The following is a 13,514-nucleotide window of genomic DNA, read 5'->3' as shown; positions in this document are numbered from 1 at the left end:
ACGGATTAAGTACGGAATGAGCATATGGAAATGGATATGGAAAGATACAACTGGAACAGAAGAGACACAGAACAAAAAGAAAGAAAAAAAAAAAAAAAAAAAAAAAAAAAAAAAAAAAAAGTCGTAAAGAAAGAAAGAATGTTAAAAAAGACTCAATGTAGATAGAGCCAAAAAAGAAAAAAAAAGCAAAAAAGAATTGCCCCCAACCAGGATCGAACTGGTGACCTCGGGATTTCAACCCTGTTACCAGGGATGTCACAAGACTATGAGACCCACGTCATGACCAACTAGACCATGGAGGCAATTGTTGAAATTCCTTGTCAAAATTGCGCTTCATAAAGATACTCACTAGGTGACCATGCACGGATAGTGTTTTGTCGTCCATATTTTCGATCCTCCTCTGATACATAGAGGTGCTTTCTACTCCATACTTCGGACAGCAATGCAATTGCAAGTTTTACAAAGACATCGCAGGTCTGAATGTTTTGGCGAATTATAACAGCCCATGTGCTCTCAATAATGGTTTATCAACCGCCATTGCTCCCAGTTCAGATGCACACAGCACGAGAACTAGAAGGGTTCTATACCAAACCTAGGCATTCTCGTTCGTTTCGGGGTCTACTTGGAATTGGTCTACTTTTGAATTGTCCGAGTCTGAGAAGACTCCATACAAAGCAGAGCCGCTTTTATACCGGTCCTCTGACCATGTATATGTCGTCTTTTCGAAGGTGCCCTTGTACTTTGATAGAGATTCAAGACAATGGCCATCTTTCGCCCTTCTGTTGTCAACAATCACCCTGACTCATCAGCAGTTGCCTCCATGGTCTAGTTGGTCATGACATGGGTCTCATAGTCTTGTGACATCCCTGGTAACAGGGTTGAAATCCCGAGGTCACCAGTTCGATCCTGGTTGGGGGCATCTTTTTTGTTCTTGTGCATAGCCTATCTGTTTTTGCACTTTGACTATGTTGGTTGTCAATTGGTGGCTTTGATTCATGTGTTCTTTTTGCGTTATTTCAAGAAAGTTGTACAACTATGTGTAACTTGACCCGTAGGTAGATGAACCGGGTCAAGTATACAAGCAAAGTATTGTATACGAGTACGAAGAAGTACACCGACTATACGTAACGCACGGAGAATTTATGGGAAAGATTCAATCCAATTGGAGCAAAGGCCTTCTACCAGCCTTGCCGCCTATACCCCAAAACAGCGACATAGACAACAAAACCAAAAGACCCATCATCAACCATATATTCCCTTAGATCATGAGACGCTCAACCCTGTCCTTGATGGTGCGGATCTGGCCCATAAGGTCACTAGCCTCGTTGGTAGTGATACTGGCGGCGATCACAGGACGGGAGACACCGGTGGCACGGCCCAGGGCGAGCTTGCTGGGGACGTACACTAAATCGGGTCAGAATGACGATACCTCAATTGAATAGAATATTTTCACTAACCGTACGGAATGTTCTTATCTTCAGCAAGCAGAGGCAGGTGAAGGAGGATGGCCAGGGGAGAGGTGTCGGCAGCCAGGATGACAATCTCGGAAGTTCCGCGGTTGAGGGTCTTGGTGGCTGTTAGAAGATATGTTAGTAACTTATTCAATCCAGGTATAGAGACCAGAAGAGTGTCTTCTTCCGTCCGCGATATGAAATTGATCTGCTTGCAAGGCAGGATGTGACCCTGAAGTCGGAGCAGAAAACTTCGGAGGTTCTCTTCGCGGACTTGTGGACGGTTCAATGTCGACTCACCTTCGTTAGCACCCTTCTTCAACTGGCGGTAGTGAGAAGCCTGCTGGACAAGGTCCAGCAAGTTCTGGGTCAAGGCCTCGTCGGCGATGGGCCAGGCTGGATAGAGAAAACTCGTCAGTTCAAGTCCGCAAGTCAAATTCAAGTTGAATGGCGCACTCACCGGCATTGGGCTCTTCTCCTGCAGGCATGATGATGTTTTCGTTTTCTTTCCCGTGAAAATGAATATAAAAATGGCTCACTCAAAGGATCACTGCCGTGTTGCAGAGTTAATCGTGTATAGTGAAGAATATGACTTTTTTTTGCCTGCCCGGAGAGGAAGAAAATCTCGATAGCGGTGGGACCGGGCGGTGAGCGGGGCTAGCCGCATTTGGGTTAGTTGGCAGCTTCTTGGGATTTTGTAAAAGGACCTATCATGATTACGGTGGCGAGCTGTAGAGATATTATAAAATAGGATGGTTGTTGTGCATAGGTAGAATATAAGGGGGAAAACAATTATATACAATTTTCTGAGCGGAGGCTGTGGCTGATTGACTGCCAGTATCAGTACGGAGTACATAGTAGGAACAGTGCTCGGATGCTGAAAGCGTCTGCAAAGCGCAAATCCTGCCAGGGCTCGAGTTCTTGTTGGACGCTTCTGCATTGTACAACTCATAAGATCAAGGAACGCGAGATACGCGTGAGTAGCTACGGATAGCTTCAATCATACTGCTGCGCGATTATGGCACCCGACCGAGGCCGGTCCGTAAGAGATATCATTGTAACCAGTAATAACCGAGAATAACTGAGTGGCATGCCTTTGCCCTCGAGAGCTCATCATTCATTCTGTATCATTTCCCGGGACCATGACGAGCAGAGTTCTCTTTCTCACCCTGTCGACGTCGAATCCTTATACCCCAAGTGAAGAAATAAAAAACCATGACACCCGTAGGAATCAAATAGGAATAAAAGAAAATAAGAAGAATGAGAAGGGGAAAAAAAAAAAAAAAAGGATAAACGCCGGAAACCCCACAGCCAACCCATGATAGACAACTTGCAGCTAGATGTCTGCAAAGGGGACCAAGAGAACGAGAACATTCCTCCCCTCATCATTCTATACCATGCTGCTGTTTGAGGCGTTCGAGATTTTCTTGTCTTTCCGAAAGGTCCTCTTTCGAACGAACCATTTTCTCCGGCTGGTGATAGAGAACTGCAGTGGAAGAAAGAGATTAGCCACTAGTCTCTTGTTCTTCCACCATTTTCGTGTACATACCGACGAGGTATCTGTTCTGGAAATTGAATCCATTGAGCTTATCGCATGCCTGTTTGGCGTCGTGCACGTCTTCGTAGACAACAAACGCGGTTCCCTTGGAGTTGTTTGCGATACCCTGACGTATTTGCCTATGAGAAGAATTGATAACAGTTAAACACGATCTTCTTGTCTCTCAGAAGCTAATGTCTGGATATCCCCGACTTACCGAATAGGCCCAAACTTGCCGAAAAGGTCGAACAGTTGCTCTGCAGTCACGTTGTAGCTATCGGATACATGGCGGTTAGCTGAGATCGCTAGAAGGCCCGAAAGAGACGCCAGATTCGATGTATTGATGCAGTTGGTTGTGGTCACGTTTAAGGAACGTACTTGAGGTTTTTGACAAATAGAATCCTGTTGAAAAGAGGACAAAAAATTAGCCTTCGTGATCTAGCTGCAAAAATGACACGGATATCGATCGAGATCCATCGCAGTTCCTAGCTTAGAAGCTGCTTTCGATGAGAGGGGCAATCAGAGCAGTCATACCGATTTGCTTCGGGGGCGAGCTTCCGGCTCATTCTCAGGTGTGCAAAAAGAATCGAAAGTGAGATTAAATGGTAGAAAAACCGAAGCCCTCAGGCAAGGGTATATAGAAATTAGAGTAAAGAAAAGGGGAGGAAGAAGAAGTAGAATTAGAAGGAGGAGAGAGGAGAGAAAGTGAAGGCGACAATCAATCGAACCGCTCGAGGTTGCGACGGGGGGTGCCTTTCCCAATCGGGACTAGACGGTCCGTTGAGCCTCACTTGGGAACTCCCCCCTTCGCATCACAACTGAACTCATTCTCGTCCAGATACAGCATCTCTTTTTCTACAGTACCTTTCTCTCTCATTACTCTCTCCTTCTCTCTGTTACTACTTGTCTCCATGGCCTGATAGCACGCCCAGGTCTTGGTATGCTCCGCCGCAAACGATCGCGCCCGCTGCCTTTGCCTTCGCCGTAGCCTTCCAGGCTTGTCCTCGTCGACATACTATCGCTCAACTATCCATCCACTCATTCAATTGCATATCTCCACCGTCCTCATTAAAATCTCCATTGACCCTTCTCTGCGCCCTTTTTGTATACGCGCTTGTTATCGCCCGGGGGTTCAGTCGCTCTTCTCCTGCCGCTCAAACTAAAGCCGGCAGACTCATTCAACTTCCTCCCATCAAACCTCTCCCTCCGCCGCGCCCTCGTCCACTTCCCATCCTCTCAACCACCTCTTTCGCTTCCTTTTCGATTCTACATTGCATTTCATTTTTCATCGCGCGATTTTCTTCCTGCCAGGAATGGTTCTTCCTTCGCCTGCTTTTGTCGTTCTCTAGCCTGCGTGGTCAAACATTTCCTCCCCGCTTTGCACCTGCTTGCCGCAACCGCATCTCAGTCCTCCGGCTCTTTTCCTCTTCCTCTCCCTCTCTCTTCTTTTACCTGGAATCTTGATATTCATTCTCTAGCGCCAGGATGATGGGCGCTACTTCGTTTCTTAATCACCTTGGAAGCCGTCCGCCGCGGTACCGCACTCCTTCCCCTCCGCGACGCGCAGTCGAACCGATCACACCCTCCTCGAATACCATCGATTTCCGCGCTTCTTGGACAGAGCGCAATATCCATAAGCATGCGAGCAGTGATCGCGATCGGTTGAAATCGGAAAATGGTCGTTATGCCGTGACGGATGATGACTCTCATAATCGATCCGGTCATGGCCGGTCGAGTTCAACAATCGACACCCTCGCGACAATCGCTTTAGCGACGAGTCCGACTTTCACACCTCACTCTTACCGACCGCCATCCCAAAGTTCCACACCTGCGATGCCTCTCTTCCCCGAAATGAGAGATTCGATTGAACCTCCAACCAAGCGTCAACGGTCGGAGAAGGATCCGTCGCCTTTTCAGCCTTCGCCTCATGCCCCGACAAACGCGGCACCATCACACACCAATAACTCTTCCTCTATCTTTGACAGTATGAAAACGGATGCAGAACTTTTGCTGAATTTTGCACGACCAAGTAATTTCCCCCCGATCGTTCAACCGCCGAAACGAGTGAGCATTGACGGATCGTCTCACGACTATGGGAACGAATCGAAGCGGCAGAAGATTGGCTCTGGGTCTACATACATGGTAACAGAGCATGAAGGATCTATGTATAATGCTTCCGGGAATTGCTCTCGCACGCGTTCCCAGTCAGATGGCTCTACCGTTGCCCGGCCAATCATCCGCGATGTCCGCCCGAACACGAGCTCGTCTACTGTTCCGCCCATTACATGGCAAGAGGAGATGGAATATAACTGGAATACACCGGGGACTAGCACACAAAAAAACACTGCACACAATGATGTCCAAGGCTCTGGCGCCCGCGACGCTGGCGTAACACAGCAGCCAATGGATGTACCTTCAAAGACAGAAGGCGGAACAGATGTCGACGACCCCAACCAGGCAAGCTGTTCAGCTTGTAACTTGGTCCGGATTCCTGTCGAGACCGAAGATCAAGGCGAGGTGACGTGGATTAGCTGTGATGGTTGCAAGCAATGGTTTCATATTGTCTGCGCCGGGTTCAAGAATGATCGCGAGATTCGGACGGTTGATAAGTTCATTTGTCGCGGATGTTGGCCCGTTTATGGACACACGACCTTTGTCCGCAAGTCCTCTCGAGCACGCACGGCGATTGATTATGCTGGTCTCAACCAAGGTCTCGTCAAAGTGCCGTCGAACTCTATGGAGCATCATTACATTGAACCTATTCGACAAGGCAAGATTCGCTTCCTCCCAGAGAACTTCGCTCGCATGCATCCGGACCTAGTCACCGCCGAGTACTTCGAACGGGGCAGTGGTATGTCAGAGCCAATCGTTATCCCAGCCCATTTAAATAGTCGGGAATCGACCACAACCGTGGGTGATGATTTCGACGCGCTTGCTGCGGACGCTCCGACTCAGGAGATGTTTGACGAGTTACTTGAGCATCTTCCGGAGGAGGGCCAGAATTACGAGCGAGTTATCGACTGCGGCCAAGATCGATTGGACATGGTGATTCCGGAGGGTCTCAATGTCAGAACCGTCGCAGAGCTCTATGGACCAGAAGAAAGGGTGGAAGTGATCGACGTCAAGTCCCAACAAGGAGAGGACAAGAGGTGGAACATGCAAAAGTGGGCCGATTACTACGAGAGCACAGGAGAGAAGATCGTTCGGAACGTCATCAGTTTGGAAGTCTCGCAAAGTAGGCTGGGTCGGTTGATCCGCCGGCCAAAGATCGTGCGTGATCTCGACCTGCAAGATGCCGTCTGGCCCCAAGAATTACAGGCAATCGGTGATTTTCCCAAAGTCCAGTTCTACTGTCTGATGTCCGTTGCCGATTGCTACACCGACTTCCACATTGACTTTGGGGGTTCTTCAGTTTACTACCATATCCTGAAGGGGAAAAAGACCTTCTTTTTCATACCGCCCAAGGATAAACACCTGAAGAAGTACGAAGAATGGTGCAGCTCGCCTGCCCAAGATAACACCTTCCTGGGCGATCAAACCAAGGAATGCTATCGAGTTGATCTCTCCGAGGGAGACACCATGTTGATCCCGTCTGGATGGATCCACGCCGTGTGGACACCTGAAAACAGTCTAGTCATTGGCGGCAATTTCCTGACCAGACTTAACTACGGAATGCAGATCAAGATCGCCAAGATTGAGAAGGATACCAAAGTTCCACGGAAGTTCCGATACCCATTCTTCCAAAAGATTCAATGGTACACGGCGTTGAAGTATCTTGAGGAGGATCCGGTCCCGCAGAGCGTGCTGGACGCGTTTGCGCAAGATGAGAACTATAAGTTCCACAGGGATTATCCCGTTTACTGCGAATTCGGTGAACGGGATAATGAAGCTCCTGCCGGGTCTCCGCACTACAATTCACGCTTCTATTCTCAGGGCGAGCTGGAGGGGTTGCCCGATCTCACCAAATATCTTTTTCGAACGGCTTTGATTGCTTCGTCATACCTCGTTGAGGGTGTTACCATGGAGGCCCGAAACGCGATCAAGCGGTCGATACCGAAGGGGATTGGAGACCCGGTCGACACTATCAGGAAGTTTGGAGTCTGGGTTGCATGGAAACGCGGAAACGAGAAAGCAGCAGAGTGGACTCGTCCGGGAGTGATCGAAAGTAACCCTAAGATCAGTCTTACGGAGAAGAAACCGGCAGGGCGCCCTAGCCGCCGGTCTGAGCGCAATGCAGACAATCAGCGCATGTATGCTGAGAGGCAGGCCGTCCAATTACCAGAGCAGCAGCAGCAGCAGGAACCCTCTGATGGCCATGCAAGTGCTGATCCTGCTGTTTTGCCTCAGAATAGTGTTCCCGCACAGGCTAACCTGCCATCTTCGGCACCTGCCGTGAAGCAGGAGATTGCTCCCAAAGCTCGGAATGCCAACCGAGGTTCCGGGCTCGGACCGAAGCGAGTTGCCTGCGATGCATGTCGGAAACGGAGAATCCGGTGCCGTCATAAGGATGAGCAAAATGACGGTGCACCGGCCAAGCCGATGGTACTGATTAATAATAGTGCCTTTGGACAGGGAATGGAACTGCAAAATCAATCCTCATTGGGACATGATGATGCAGCCGCAGCAGCGCTGAACTCTCTCGCTGCCGTTGCGTCCGAAGCTGGTCTTCAGGATGGCAGCAGTATCGTGGGGTTGAATCAGTTTGAAGCTGCTGCAAAGTACAACCCAGCTGTTACAAATACTCCGACTGTATCCAGACTTCGCACTGATGGCAGCCCCGAGGGTGCCAATTCAGGCAAGAAAGGACGGAGCAAGGCCTGTGATGATTGCCGAAAGAGCAAGCGTCGTTGCATCCACGATGAATATGGCCGAGTCGACCCTGTCAAAGCCCAGGAGCGGTCGAAACCTCGAGCTAGTAATTCCGCCAAACGGCCCCGACTTAACGAGGAGGATGCTAGTTTGGCACCAAGTAAGAAGCCGAAGCAAGAGAGCACTTCGCCACTTTCCAGGCCGGCGAATCTTGACGGAGTCGAAGTGCCATCGTCAACCATTGTTCACAAGGCAGTTGGTTTTGACACCACCTTCCCGGAAACCGTCAACCCGAATAAGCCTTTGTTTGCAGCAAATGTGACGATAGAAGAGAAAGCAGGTGCTTTAGGTCAGGATTCATATGCATCACCGCCAGCATTCCAGACGGATACGCTATTGCCAAAGGAAGACACCGTATCAGCAGCTCAGCCGACAGCCACCTTGGTCTCACCGCCTACTTCGCAAGCTGATGAGATGGATGTGTCTCAAGATAATGTCGATGGAGAAGGGGAGCACCCCAGTGCGATACACACGCCGACATCGAGCTCCCGTCATTCGTCTCGCCAACCTCGTCAAGTTGAAAGATATGCACCTGAAGGCAAAACCCCCAGGCCAGCATCGCACCCGTCATCCGCTCGCCAAGCATTTGCGACATCGGCAGCTTCACGCAAAACACCTCCTGCTCCGTCATCGGGTCCGAAAAGACCGTCCTCGCGTCTTAACTCTTCCCATGCACCTGCCACAGAAGCAAGACACGCTGGCCATCATGGCACGTCAGCGTCAGCGTCAACGTCGCCCGGGCAAGCAGGGAAGAGGCAAACGCACGAGGATCCCGACGCAGAGAGCATGCGCCTGATTCGAGAACTGCAAGAGCAAGAATTCGGGCTTCGAAAGCGGACTACACGGGCGTGATTTCCGCGTTTTAGACATGTTAATTATTCCCCCTTTGTTTCTTTTCCTTTTTTATGATGGTTAATGATTTGAAGTTGCTGGCCTTGACCTCCGTGTCATGGTCCTTTAGACGTTTTTTTACATATGTTATCATTTTTGTTGGGTTTATTATATTTCCGGAGTTTTGACGTGTTCAAGGGAATCATTCCATTTCGGCCTTTTGACTCATTTTCTATTTGTTCAGGGATGGCGTTTTATTTCTTTCTCTTTTTCTTTTCTTGTTGCTCTTTTGAGTGAGCTTACCAGGTCCCAGTTTCCACTTTCATTCTTACATCTCATCCTTTTGTTTTCATTGTCATTGTTTAATGCTGTCTTGTCTTTTGGCTCGGCGTTGATGAGATCAATACAATTACTTGTTAATAGCCTTTCTTATTATTTATTATTGGATCGTTTCTGATTATATCCCCATGTCTTTTCTGCTTTGCGTGTGATCGTCTTATTTTGTTCTGATTTGATTTGGTCTTATTCCATCTACAGTATAGTATAGTACAGAATGCGAGCCTGCCTTATTATGCTTCTGATCCTGATTGATTGGGTATTGTTTAACGACATAGATTTGTTTGCTACTATATTATTCTGTAGATGTCATTCCGATCGATTGCATCAGCTTAGCTAGTTGTAACTATGCACTTGTGTGGATGTATTCGCTGTCTTGTTTGCTTTTTTTTTTTTTTTTTTTTGTATTGGGCAGCTGTCAGCTGATATCCTATCCTATCATCTTGCTTACGGGGGGTCTGGACTTGTCCATAGGAATTGCTAATACGATACGAGGTAGTTATGGGGTGATTGGCTGAGAATCATCGAGAAGGTGCAGGTACTCTGCCCTACGCTTATTCCCACTGTGCAATACCATCCAATCATTGGAAAAACGAGAATAAACAAAGATCGCGTAATCCATTCATATATAAAATCATTGTTAACTGGTATTTTGTATAGCGTTGCGTTGCATGTCGACATCAGATTGGGCCAATAACTGGTCATATCGTGGTAGTAAAGTAACCCGGGGTATCAAAGTGAGTAACTCCGTCGTCAACCGTCCAGGGTGAGAAATGTAACCGTTGGGGGTATATGGAATAAATCAAAGAAACATCAGAGAGAAACACAAAGAAACAAATAAGAAAACAGAACCAACGCCAGATCTGTAAAGGTAGACCGAGGGAAGGTTGATCGCTCAGCGTCAACCTTCCTCTTTTTGTGAAAGCCATCATTCGTCTCAATCAACTCACCCACCTTTTCGCCTCCTTCTGCTCGTAAATCCAATCCTTAACCACACACGGCGCCTTATCAGGACCCTGACACACCTTATGCCGATTGAGGTGCTTAAACCGCGGCCCCAACGGCCCGTTCACGTAATGATACTGCCCGGCGAACCGGTACTGGCGAGAATCGCCAAGCGGGTAGAACTTGTCGCCCCAGTGGCCTTCGTAGTAGAACCATTCTGTGGGTGCGGAGGGGTTGGCGGTTGAGGCGAGGAGGGTGTCGTTTGTTGGGGAGTAGGTGTAGGTGTGGGCGTTGAGGAGGGGGTCCCAGAGGGGGCCGCGGTCGGTTTGGTCGTGCAGCAGGCCCCAGGGGAGGACGTAGGAGTGGACTCCTGGGGTGGCGTACATGGCGTGGGTTCCCATTGCGGAGTAGATGACGGGCTGTTTTGGTTAGTATTTGCGTATATAGGAAGTAGTTGTGATTGGGCTTACCCGGCGTCCGATCTTTTCAACCGCCTCGTAGCTGTACGCCTCGCCGGCGGAATGCGCACTGAAAAAGAGTGCTTTGGGCTTGCCATTGTGGAACCGAACAAGACAGTGTTCCCAGTCTCCGATGTGGTTGCCAAAACGAACATCAAACACGACATTGCCCAGGTTAAAGCTGTAAAAGTAAAACCAAAAGGCATCGACGATGCCATTACCCTTGTCGATGACTAGCAAAACGGCCGGCGCATTGCTGCGGCCTCCGGTCTTCTCAACATGGATGCGTTGGCCGCCATATCGTTTACGGAGATCCTCCTCGAGCTCGCTGTCCTCGCCAAAGAGACGTTTGGGGTCCAGATCGGCCAATGCATTGGCTAGATCACTCTGGATAAACACGTCTTCCTCTTCGCCCCCCTCCTCGCATGGTTCATCTTCGCGAATGTCACTGGTGTCGAACCATTGCGCCCGGTCTTCCTCGCCAGGAATGTCGCCGTCAACGCGACCATCCCAGTCGGCCCAGGACTCCTCCTTAGCAGCAGTCTGATCGGGAATATTGTGCGCTCCCTCCATCCACGGCGGACGATCCTCGACATTATCATTGCTGGTCAGGAAAACATGCCCGTTCTGCTGCCACCGATTCAACTGATCCAAATCCCGCAACGTCGCATGCTTCGCCTGCGACTGAATCGGGGTATAATTTAACATCGGAGTAACATGAAACAAATGCTCCGCGATATCACTGGGCCAATATTGTTCTCCCGAAAACAGGTGGACCAGCGGCGCATACTCAAAGACGTAGGCCGGGATCTGCCGATGCGCCCGTTCGGCATCGTCCCATTGATTCGACAGATCTGGTCCACTGGACCAAGCGGTCTGCCAGGGCCCATTTTGTTCGGACTTTTCTGTTTCTGGTTGTCCGCTGTCTGGCAGAACTTGGGCTTCGGCGGAGATCTTGCGGTGACCGAAGCGGGTCTGGACGGGCTGGACATGAGCTGTACCGCATAAACCTAACCAACGACAGGCTTTGCGGTCCAGCCATGAGTGCGAGGACGCAATCCACGGCGTCTCTTCTCGGTCTTCGGAGGACCAGACAAAAGCAGAGGGGTTGATGGTATGGGCCAGACTATTGAGGGAAACATAGATGATCAAAGTTGACAAGAAAGCGATCGTGGCTTTGGTCTTTCGGGCCATCTGCTGAATATCGGGCAGCAATGTAGAAGAGGAGTGAGGTACTACAGAGATGTCTGAAGAGGGAGACAATGCTACCTCGTGTTGTTCAGCAGCGACGGGGAACTGTTCGACAGTCGGGATGGCAGTGGACTGCTTGTCAAACGGAGTGGCCAGCGACGAGGAAACAGGACCATAAGAGACAACGAGGAAACTATACAAGAAAAGGGACGAAAAAAAAGAAAAAAACAGAAGCCGGACTAGCCGGACAGCGGACGGAGACAACACTATATAAACACGAAAGATGACATTTGGGTCAGTCAAGCTGCATAAATACGGACGGAAAAACGGCAGGAACGATCCGAAAAAGAGAGGCAATTCAGCCCTGCAATAAGCAATGATAGGATAGGGTAATAATGGCATAAACAAAACCGGATCAAGTGGAATATTGTGTCAGATGATTATCAAGCATCGCTCTGAATGCATCCGTGAAGTGCCGGATCGACAATTATATTGGACGGAAACGACGGATCACTTACTCATGAGTCAGTCGAATTAATGGGATGTGGAATGCGGATAGAGTATTGTACTCCGAAGTAGAGTAGTAGTAGTAGTTGAAAGAAGGAGGAGGATGGGAGGAGGGGAGAGACGGATAGACGATCACCTCAGTCATGATCCTGCATTTCCACTGTACACTACAGAGTACATGACTCCTCCGTACATACAACTACTACTCAAGAGTACAACTACGATACGATGATCTCTCATAATCAACCACATATTATCACTGGCACATAGTTAATATTACCATGGTGTCTGCCGCGCCCATTCCCAGCGCCAACGCAGATTTCGATTCCGATTCCGATTCCGACTGGGAATACAAGTACTCCACGGAAACAGAGGTAAATACCATCCAATCCAGTATACCAGAACATTATCCTAAAGACTAATGAACAGTCCTTCTACCTCAACTTCGACCTAACCTCCCTCCACGGCCCCATTCGTCCGCCGCGGCGCCGTAATGCTAATACATCCGCGCCTAATAATAATGAACCCGACGCGGACGCCGACGCGGACGCGGACTTTTCTCGCCCTCTAGAAACCACCGAGTCCGACGCCAGACATGCAGGTGCGAGCGCGAGTGCGAGTGCGAGTGCAACGGCGCAAGATCGTCTCCAGGTCTTGGGCCTCCACACCTTGAATCCCATTGTCTCGTACCAGAACCAGGTTTTCAGTTGTTCCTGGGCCGAGCAGATTGGGACCGAGTTGTTTTTTACCAGGCCGAATGAACTTACCGCCACCCTCACCACCACAAGTGCAGAAAATGATGTTACTGCACCACTAGCACGTGGCAAGGATTTCGACTTAATTGCAGCAACCAGTGCCAAAATCCTCGGTCGCAAAGCGAATCTTATTTCTGGTTCTGAACCTTCTACTACTACTACTACTCCTACTCCCACCACATCTACAGCCACATCTAACCCTCCCAAACCATCAACGTCATCAAATCAAGCGCGTTTCCTCGAACGCTTGTCCGGCGTTAAACAGGCAAAAGGTGAAACAGACTCCGTGCGAACAGTATACAGCACGCGCCGGACGCAGAATCTCGAAGATCGCCTGCGCGGGTGGGCCAGGACCGAGGAGCAATTGGCGGAGGTTCAGCGATTACAGGAAGCTGTGCTTCGCGGGGACGAGGGTGCGATGGCGGCGTTGGAGAGGGTTTATCGGGATTTGCAGGGAGAGGGAGATGGTGATCGTGACGGGGGTGTATAGCAAACTCCGGGTTTGAGCTAGCTAGATGCGCTATGATATCAGCGGTTCGGCTCACGTGTATGTATCCGATGCTCCGGCCGAGGAGTCGTGATGATCGTCGGGGTAGTTGAACTGGTTTGACGGATGGATGTCTGCGTCATAGTC

General features: G+C 49.6%; 6 protein-coding genes and 2 non-coding genes across 8 annotated transcripts; 3 read left to right on the top strand and 5 right to left on the bottom strand.

Moving 5' to 3' along the window:
* Positions 1-197: 197 nt before the first annotated feature.
* Positions 198-302, bottom strand: ASPGLDRAFT_t27. The gene has a single exon. It is a non-coding gene; the product is annotated as a tRNA-Met (tRNA).
* A 512-nt stretch (positions 303-814) lies between these two features.
* On the top strand, positions 815-919 carry ASPGLDRAFT_t32. Its single transcript has one exon. It is a non-coding gene; the product is annotated as a tRNA-Met (tRNA).
* A 20-nt stretch (positions 920-939) lies between these two features.
* On the bottom strand, positions 940-2,005 carry ASPGLDRAFT_43183 (uncharacterized protein). The gene is made up of 4 exons (XM_022545766.1): positions 1,912-2,005; positions 1,752-1,847; positions 1,458-1,574; positions 940-1,404 (listed from the first exon to the last, which is right to left on the bottom strand). Exons 1-4 carry the CDS (start codon positions 1,937-1,939, stop codon positions 1,259-1,261), a joined length of 387 nt encoding a protein of 128 aa, XP_022404756.1. The 5' UTR covers positions 1,940-2,005; the 3' UTR covers positions 940-1,258.
* On the bottom strand, positions 1,805-2,565 carry ASPGLDRAFT_1026103 (uncharacterized protein). The gene is made up of 2 exons (XM_022539429.1): positions 1,912-2,565; positions 1,805-1,847 (listed from the first exon to the last, which is right to left on the bottom strand). Exon 1 carries the CDS (start codon positions 2,401-2,403, stop codon positions 1,999-2,001), a length of 405 nt encoding a protein of 134 aa, XP_022404755.1. The 5' UTR covers positions 2,404-2,565; the 3' UTR covers positions 1,805-1,847; positions 1,912-1,998.
* Positions 2,566-2,744: 179 nt separating this feature from the next.
* On the bottom strand, positions 2,745-3,670 carry ASPGLDRAFT_43182 (putative pre-mRNA branch site protein p14). The gene is made up of 5 exons (XM_022545765.1): positions 3,523-3,670; positions 3,367-3,390; positions 3,206-3,262; positions 3,001-3,128; positions 2,745-2,937 (listed from the first exon to the last, which is right to left on the bottom strand). The coding sequence occupies exons 1-5, from the start codon at positions 3,552-3,554 to the stop codon at positions 2,837-2,839; spliced, it is 342 nt and encodes a 113-aa protein (XP_022404754.1). The 5' UTR covers positions 3,555-3,670; the 3' UTR covers positions 2,745-2,836.
* Positions 3,671-4,473: 803 nt separating this feature from the next.
* jhd1 ([Histone H3]-lysine-36 demethylase) lies at positions 4,474-8,709 on the top strand (the record flags this gene model as incomplete). Its single annotated transcript, XM_022544186.1, has 1 exon — positions 4,474-8,709. One exon carries the CDS (start codon positions 4,474-4,476, stop codon positions 8,707-8,709), a length of 4,236 nt encoding a protein of 1,411 aa, XP_022404753.1.
* A 923-nt stretch (positions 8,710-9,632) lies between these two features.
* ASPGLDRAFT_43180 (uncharacterized protein) lies at positions 9,633-12,102 on the bottom strand. Its single transcript, XM_022545764.1, has 2 exons — positions 10,440-12,102; positions 9,633-10,388 (listed from the first exon to the last, which is right to left on the bottom strand). Exons 1-2 carry the CDS (start codon positions 12,018-12,020, stop codon positions 9,966-9,968), a joined length of 2,004 nt encoding a protein of 667 aa, XP_022404752.1. The 5' UTR covers positions 12,021-12,102; the 3' UTR covers positions 9,633-9,965.
* A 346-nt stretch (positions 12,103-12,448) lies between these two features.
* Positions 12,449-13,340, top strand: ASPGLDRAFT_109949 (TFIIIC subunit 6 family protein; the record flags this gene model as incomplete). Its single annotated transcript, XM_022539571.1, has 3 exons — positions 12,449-12,499; positions 12,555-12,726; positions 12,766-13,340. Coding segments are annotated over 3 exons (798 nt in total), but the record flags the coding sequence as incomplete, so codon positions are not given.
* Positions 13,341-13,514: the final 174 nt, after the last annotated feature.

The sequence above is a fragment of the Aspergillus glaucus genome (assembly GCF_001890805.1).
Source record: "Aspergillus glaucus CBS 516.65 unplaced genomic scaffold ASPGLscaffold_3, whole genome shotgun sequence".
NCBI classification, from domain to species: domain Eukaryota; kingdom Fungi; phylum Ascomycota; class Eurotiomycetes; order Eurotiales; family Aspergillaceae; genus Aspergillus; species Aspergillus glaucus.
This window is presented reverse-complemented; position numbering and strand designations above follow the sequence as displayed.

What these genes read in the sequence shown, in the direction of transcription:
- ASPGLDRAFT_43180 (XM_022545764.1), bottom strand. Translation starts at nt 12,020, where the DNA reads ATGCCATTATTACCCTATCCTATCATTGCTTATTGCAGGGCTGAATTG. An exon ending in TTGAAAAGATCGGACGCCGG is followed by an intron (nt 10,389 to 10,439) that starts GTAAGCCCAATC and finishes TAACCAAAACAG; the next exon opens with CCCGTCATCTACTCCGCAAT.
- ASPGLDRAFT_43183 (XM_022545766.1), bottom strand. Translation starts at nt 1,939, where the DNA reads ATGCCTGCAGGAGAAGAGCCCAATGCCG. An exon ending in AGGAGAAGAGCCCAATGCCG is followed by an intron (nt 1,848 to 1,911) that starts GTGAGTGCGCCA and finishes TTCTCTATCCAG; the next exon opens with CCTGGCCCATCGCCGACGAG. An exon ending in GAAGAAGGGTGCTAACGAAG is followed by an intron (nt 1,575 to 1,751) that starts GTGAGTCGACAT and finishes ATCTTCTAACAG; the next exon opens with CCACCAAGACCCTCAACCGC.
- ASPGLDRAFT_43182 (XM_022545765.1), bottom strand. Translation starts at nt 3,554, where the DNA reads ATGAGCCGGAAGCTCGCCCCCGAAGCAAATCG. An exon ending in CTATTTGTCAAAAACCTCAA is followed by an intron (nt 3,263 to 3,366) that starts GTACGTTCCTTA and finishes TGTATCCGATAG; the next exon opens with CTACAACGTGACTGCAGAGC. An exon ending in GGCAAGTTTGGGCCTATTCG is followed by an intron (nt 3,129 to 3,205) that starts GTAAGTCGGGGA and finishes TTCTTCTCATAG; the next exon opens with GCAAATACGTCAGGGTATCG.
- ASPGLDRAFT_1026103 (XM_022539429.1), bottom strand. Translation starts at nt 2,403, where the DNA reads ATGAGTTGTACAATGCAGAAGCGTCCAACAAGAACTCGAGCCCTGGCA.